This window comes from Condylura cristata, unplaced genomic scaffold (genome assembly GCF_000260355.1).
Source record: "Condylura cristata isolate star-nosed mole 26May11 unplaced genomic scaffold, ConCri1.0 scaffold00071, whole genome shotgun sequence".
In the NCBI taxonomy this organism is placed as follows: domain Eukaryota; kingdom Metazoa; phylum Chordata; class Mammalia; order Eulipotyphla; family Talpidae; genus Condylura; species Condylura cristata.
In genome coordinates, this window is record NW_004567172.1 from 616,269 (window position 1) to 623,226 (window position 6,958).

The following is a 6,958-nucleotide window of genomic DNA, read 5'->3' on the forward strand; positions in this document are numbered from 1 at the left end:
TGATTCCTTTTTGGACTTCAATAGATAGAGCATATGGAATCTAGGTGGAAATATACTTGGGTTTCTTAATTTCCATTGGCACCATATTTTTGTTTCATCACACAAAGTGAGTAGCCAACTCCTGAATTTATCTGTTGTTTAAATGACTTAGAACCCCAAAACTTTTTTTCAAATAATGAAAGTCAGGAGTTTTAATGAAGTATGGTTTACTGTCTACAATTTTTATACTAGTAAAAAGCTATACTCTTATTTGGGAAAGCATGTCTCTTCCCAGAAGGGATGAGTTATACTCCAGAATAACAATTGAAAAATGAAATAACAAGAGATTTCAAGCTTTGCAAATTGGAGATGACACTCTTCTTCTTCATATTTTCCATCAACACCCACAATAAAACATTCACTGTTGGAAAATTGAGTGACAGGTTTAATTAAAATTGAGCATGTGGTCCCCGTTTCTAGATGGATGCTAAGGGTCTTACCCACCAATTCAAGAATTACCTGAGGATCAAACAACCATATGTTTGTCTTTTTTTTCAGGAGCCAATGTTTTTCCTCAGCCCCTTCAGTAAAAAAAAAAAAAAAAAAAAAAAAAAATCCTTAATTGGGGCTGGAAATTCTAGTCTTTGAGAGTCTGTCCCTACTCACATCCCTTAGGTCCAGGTGAAAAATATACTTTCCAGCCATCATTTAAATATACATTGCCCCCATCATGCTGGGGGCAAAGACAACTTCTCCTTGTTCAGTTATCTCTTCCAGCTGTGTGTTTTTTTTTGGGGGGGTGTGGGGGACACAGTGCATGCTGCTCCACCACTGATTAATCCCCAGCCAGCTGGCTACTCCAGGGACTATGCTGGTTGGGCTGGGGGACGTGCTGCCTGCTGGTTGACCACGGTTTTGAATCCCCAGCGGGCTGTGCATTCCGGGGATTATGCTGGGCAGGCTGGGGGCCATGCTGCCAGCTGTTCTACCGCTAATTAAGCACTGCCCAGCCGGCTGGGCGTCTGTGGACTATAATGGGCGGGCTTGCTCTGTCATCTTTTCCAGCTGTGTTTGGCATGATCTCAGTTATTAAAACAAATTAAAGGTCTTATTTACTAATACTGAAGGAAAACCCTGGCATCCTATTGCCAATATTTGAAGTTTAAGGTGAATATCAGAAGTGGCCTGAAAAATGAAATACATATTCTGCAGTCTGACCCTCATCAAAAAAAAAATAGATTTATTTATTTATTCACTGAAGAGCTGGGGTGTAGGACAGAAATAGGAGGGTCTGAGAACATTTACCAAAGACAGTGTGGAGCAGAACAGGCAGATCTACTGAAATACACTGCTGAGGTGAGCAGATAGTGAAGAGAGATGTCTGCTACATTATGTGGGTCACCTCCCTGGCCAAGGATTGAACTCTTGTTGCAGTGGCTTCACAAAGCTTTATAGTGCTGAGACTTAATCTCTTGCTCTACAAGAGAGGCTTCAAATAACACTCTTCTGCATTTAGAATTCTAGTGTGATAGAACAAGCTTCAGACATCAAATAAACATTTCAAAATTGTTTGACAGATGTGTACTTGACTCATCGTGCTTTAACTGTCTCTTTTGTGAATTAAAAAACCTCAGTAATCAAAGTCTTACTTTCTTTTCACCTGTGACCAAAATTACTGAATTATATTTCTGTAGAGAGTTTGTTTCCTAATAGACATGTATTTGTGTGTGTATTAGGAAACAAATTACCATATGTGTGTGTGTGTGTGTGTGTATAGTAAAGTGAGTAGGTTAGTTACAAAACAGGATTTAGCACAAACACATATATATATGTATATATGTGTGTATATATATGTGTGTGTGTGTGTGTTTGTTAAATCCTGTTTTGTAACTAACCTACTCACTTTACCTTTTCCTATCATTGATAGTTCCTAAAATGTCTTTCTATATTCAACATAGTTCCTACGATCTTTCTCCATATCTTGATAAATTATTTCTTTTAAAATGTTCATATCATCAATTTATAGCTCTATTGAAAAGTCACTAGGAAATTTTCATCTCACTGAAAGAATTATATATATATATATATATACATATACATGCACACATATGTATATATATGTACAGCTGAACACACACGTGTATTCTTTCAGTGAGATGAAAATTTCCTAGTAACTTCTCAATAGAGCTATAAATTGATAATATGTACATTTTTTAAAGAAACAATGTATTTCTCTATGCATCTATATACACATATCCATTTGTACACACATATCCAATTACTACTGTTAAATATAAAAAGAGAAAATGTAAAATTTATTAACAATAGATTTTAACTATGGTTACAATTCTACTGTTAAAAAAACATGGAGGCCCTCCCTGGTGGCACAGCAAGTTAAAGAACAGCACTAAGAATCTAAAGCCACTTCAGCATGAGTTCAAACCCTGCCCTCCCTGGAGGTGACCACATGGCATGGCAGATCTCTCCTGATACTCCCGCTGCTCCCCTCAGCCATGTACTTCATCGATTTGCCTGTTCTGCTCCCCACTCTGTCTCTGGTAAATCACCTCACCGCCCCTGCACTTCTGGCCTGTACCCCAGTTCTGTATAAATAAATAAATAAATCTTTAAAAAAAAATAACATGGAAAGATTTGCAAGAAATGCATTAATGTTAAACAATAGAGTGTATTTCCTTTGAGTAGCTATTTAGTGCTTGAAAATGAGTAACTCATAAGAACTTTAGATAAGGTCAGGCACTATTCACTGTAGTCTCATGTTTGATATCATTAATTTCACCAATATAATTGAGATGATTATAGAGTTTCTAGTTTCCTGAGAATAAAACATATGATTTAAATTTTGTGATTTATCTTTGTTATTTGTGAATGGATATTGACTTGCTTTATGGATACAAAAACAATACAAAAACTTCTGAAAGCCAAACTTGGTAGCTTTAGAATATTGTTGTGTGATTTATTTAACTTAGTTAAGAGTTAAGGGGATATGGAAATTGTTGCTATAAAATTTGATTATCTGTGCATTTCCTTCTAGACACAACAACCAGAAGTTTAACTTACTGACTAGTACATTATTTCTTATTGTTTACCTAAAACTAAATATAATTGGTTTCTTCCCAGTGGGGCAAGAGACCAGACAATATATTTTCTCTTAATTGTATATTGTAAGTAATCTTTGACAACTGAACAAATGGTCTCTTATAAATCAGGAAACAGATGACATCTTTAGGAAGACATTTTCTCAGAATATTGAATACCTAATCACCCCTTGTTGCTACTTTATGAGCAGATGAACATCTTGCAAATATCTTTTTAAATGCCCCCAAGACATCTTTATTTCTGAGACTATAAATGAGAGGATTGAGCATGGGTGTGACAATGGTATAAAAGGCAGATACTACCTTGTCCTTCTCTGGGGTGTGGAATGACTGGGGCAGAACATAAGTGTAGAAGGCAGCCCCATAGAAAATGCTAACTACAGTCAAGTGGGAAGAACAAGTGGTAAATGCCTTTTTGCGGCCTTCAGCAGAGCGCATGCGATGAACTGTTAACAAGATGAGGGTGTAGGAGGTTGAGATAATAGAGATGGGGATGAGTAGCATGAGTACACAGCAGATGTACATTAAAGTTTCATACAAAGATGTGTCAGAACAGGACAATCTGAGAACAGCAGGAATCTCACAGAAGAAATGGTTGATACTACGAGAGCCACAGTAGGGGAAATTCATGGTGATAGGAGTGAGTAGAAAACCATCCAGGGAACCACCAAACCAGGCACCAACAGCCAGCAGAGCACACACCTTTCTGTTCATCAAGACTGGGTACCTAAGAGGGTTACACACAGCCACATAGCGGTCATAGGCCATCAAGCCCAGGAGGAAGAACTCTGAGCCAATCATGGTCAAGTAGAGGAATATCTGGATGCCACAAGCCACAAACGAAATGGTCTTCTCTTTAGAAACCATGTCAATCAGCAGCTTTGGGACAGTTGTACAGATGAAAAGGGTGTCCATGATAGACAGTTGACTGAGCAGAAAGTACATGGGGGTGTGGAGGCGGGAATCCACCTGGATCAAGAATATCATGAGCAAATTTGCAGTCACAGCCACTATGAAAATAGTAAAGATGACAGCAAAGATTATTCCTGTGACTTCATTGTTCACCAGAAGCCCCAGGAGGATAAAGTCAGAAGATGAAGTCTTATTCCTCATTGACATTGTCTATGACAGGACCTAGGGATCAGAAAGCCACAAAGACAAGGGAGTAAAAGGAAAGAAGCTTTAATTTTTGAGTCTCACAATAGAGATGTGCCCTAATAGGTCTGGATAAACTATTCCAAGTAGACTAGGAGACACATTATACATAAAACACTCTAATTCTACTTCTCTTAGCTAAAGCACAACCATTCAAACTATTTTCATATATTTTCTGTTGATACTGTTGATACTGAAATATATTATGCTAATTAAATCATAAATTTGGTGTTTGCTAAGCCAAACTTCAATTAGAGTGTCAAATACATCTCAACATCATTCTGTATTTATGTCATCTACGATATTGCACAACAATTACTATGGTTGTAAAAAGTACTGACTGATTCATTGATAATGTATATGAGTAAAACAAGCAAAATTAATAATAGGAAAGGAAAGATATAAAGAAAAACATGTGACTGTGACACAAGCTATGCAACCTCTGTCGTCAGACACGGTATGGATGGAGGGGAATTGCTCTGAAAAATCAGACTTTCCACGCAAACTTATGTTATGACTTCCCTTTTTTGTATAATCGTGATATCAAAATATTCTGAGCAACTTTCAGCTTATAATTGGATTGCCTCAGCTGCATAAGGCCTGCCTGCCCTGACAAGCAAGCACTGCACCAGGGTGAAAAATTCCTCTGAAGTCAAAAGTGACTTGACAACTGGCTGATCAATAAAAGCAAAAGGGCTGTTTCTGCAGTCTCTCACTGCCTGATGGAGGAAAACCCAAATCTTATCATTCTACTATCTCACCTAGCCTTTTATTCAGCTTCTAAAAGAATTACTCAAACTTCCTACTGTCTGGCCTTTAGTTATGGAAATTCATCCTGGTTGCCTGTTTTAGAGCTAGTCAAGCTTTTTACCTTCTACACCTCAAAGCAATCCACAAAGTCTTCTAGCTAGTCTGTCAGGATTCTACTATGTAGTCTTTAGATAAAGAAATTCACCTATGTCTCCTATTCAGAGCGAATTATGCTTTCTACTGTCTACACCTCAAGGAAATTCACTTAAAACCTTTTAGCAAGTTTTTCAAAGAACTTTTCCAAAACTTGATTTGCAAGAAATTTCCTCTTCCTGCCTCCCAAGATGTCTCAGGTAGAAAAAAACCATCAAGTAATAGATAAGGTTTAAAGGACTTTATTTTTATCAATCTTCACTATAGTAATATTAGTCCTAATCTTTGTGCACCTATATACCTGTCTTTTAACCTTGATTGAATTTAGAATGTTATAATCTCAAGTAAAGGTCAAAATGACCCCAGACCATTCTTAGAAAAAAGGTGATTGTGATCTCAACCCCTTTCATATGCTAATGTCACCCCCCTGCCTGCTTGAAATGTATAAAATAAACCTCTGCTGAAGGCAGAGCAGGAAGATTAGCACCCAACTCTGACTCCCCACTCTGTGTCTTCCTCAAGCCTGCTCCTCTCCCCCCTCTTGGAATCTCGCGCACCGACGCCTTCCCATCTTAGGGTCCTGCCTGTGTTGCTTCCAGACACCTCAAAAGTTGGAGATGATCTCCGGCATGACTGTGTATCTTCTCTACACTCAATACTTATGACACTTCTGGTCCCCATTTGGAATCCAAAAGTATCAGTTTCTTCAACACGTAAAGCAATTCTTCAACTCTCAGACACAAAATGGGCATATTACACTTCAGTTTTCATTACATCTACCTGGAGATAGATTTATATTTCTGGGATGAAGGGCTTGCTTCTGTAACTGGCTCCTCCTTTAGGTGCTACTTGCAAGTACCAATATTGCTTGCGCTTCTTAAACACAGGTAATAAAGCAATAGTTCTCATCATCACATCTCTGGGTTACATTTATTTTCTACAGTGTTTTGTAATACTAAAAAAGATTACTTATTAGATAGATAATGTATTATGAAAGGATCGAAGGCAGGATTAACCTATTGAAAGTTATCTGGGGTCATAGAGCAAGGATAGAACATGGTACATGAAAAAGTCCAGAGACATTTTTGTCTTCTCTGGATAAGTCATCCTTCAAGTATTTTCATGTGTTAAACAACCTAGAAACTCTCTGAACCAAATCCTTTCAGATTTTTTATGTAAGCTTCATAGTTTGGGAATCATTGATTAAACCATATGTTATTGTGATTAATTAAATCTCTATCTAGCACACTTCCTCTACATAGAATTGTGCGTGGTGTGAATGTAAAAGTTCCAAACTTCTAATTGTATGACTAGTAACTGTCACCTGAACTTCCATGTAAAAAAGGCTTTCCTCACCCAAGCCTTCTAATTAATATAAACTCAGGTATACTTTGAGGAGCTTATTATAACTAATAAGACATCTTTATAGTTCTTTAAGGAAATCAATGGTTGAGGACCTATGTGCCAGAAGTGACAATGAAATTCAACTATGAGAGTCTGTGTGTATGTACATGTGTGTCTTGTGATATCACAAAAGGTTAAGGTGTTAGTTCAAAAATTACTTGTTTAAGTTTTTTGATTTCATGTAGCTTATACAGTACGTCTTTAACCATTTCCCTGTTCTCTTTCTTGTATATTTAGACTGACCTCAGTAGAAGTAAATGTGATCATGAGAAAACTACTTTGAGAGTAGTTTAAAACACTACATTTCATATTCACTCTCTGCTTAAAACACTATGATATTCACCTTCAAGACTCATCATGGTTAATGCTTTTATCCTCTGAAGGCATCTGCTGCTCCTGCA

General features: G+C 37.3%; 1 protein-coding gene across 1 annotated transcript; it reads right to left on the reverse strand.

Annotated features, from left to right (window-relative positions):
- Positions 1-3,254: 3,254 nt before the first annotated feature.
- On the reverse strand, positions 3,255-4,214 carry LOC101629502 (olfactory receptor 2T11). Its single transcript, XM_004695575.1, has one exon. It carries the CDS (start codon positions 4,212-4,214, stop codon positions 3,255-3,257), a length of 960 nt encoding a protein of 319 aa, XP_004695632.1.
- Between the last annotated feature and the right edge of the window lie 2,744 nt (positions 4,215-6,958).

Coding starts and splice junctions, on each gene's coding strand:
- LOC101629502 (XM_004695575.1), bottom strand. CDS start 4,214: ATGTCAATGAGGAATAAGACTTCATCTTCTGACTTTATCCTCCTGGGG.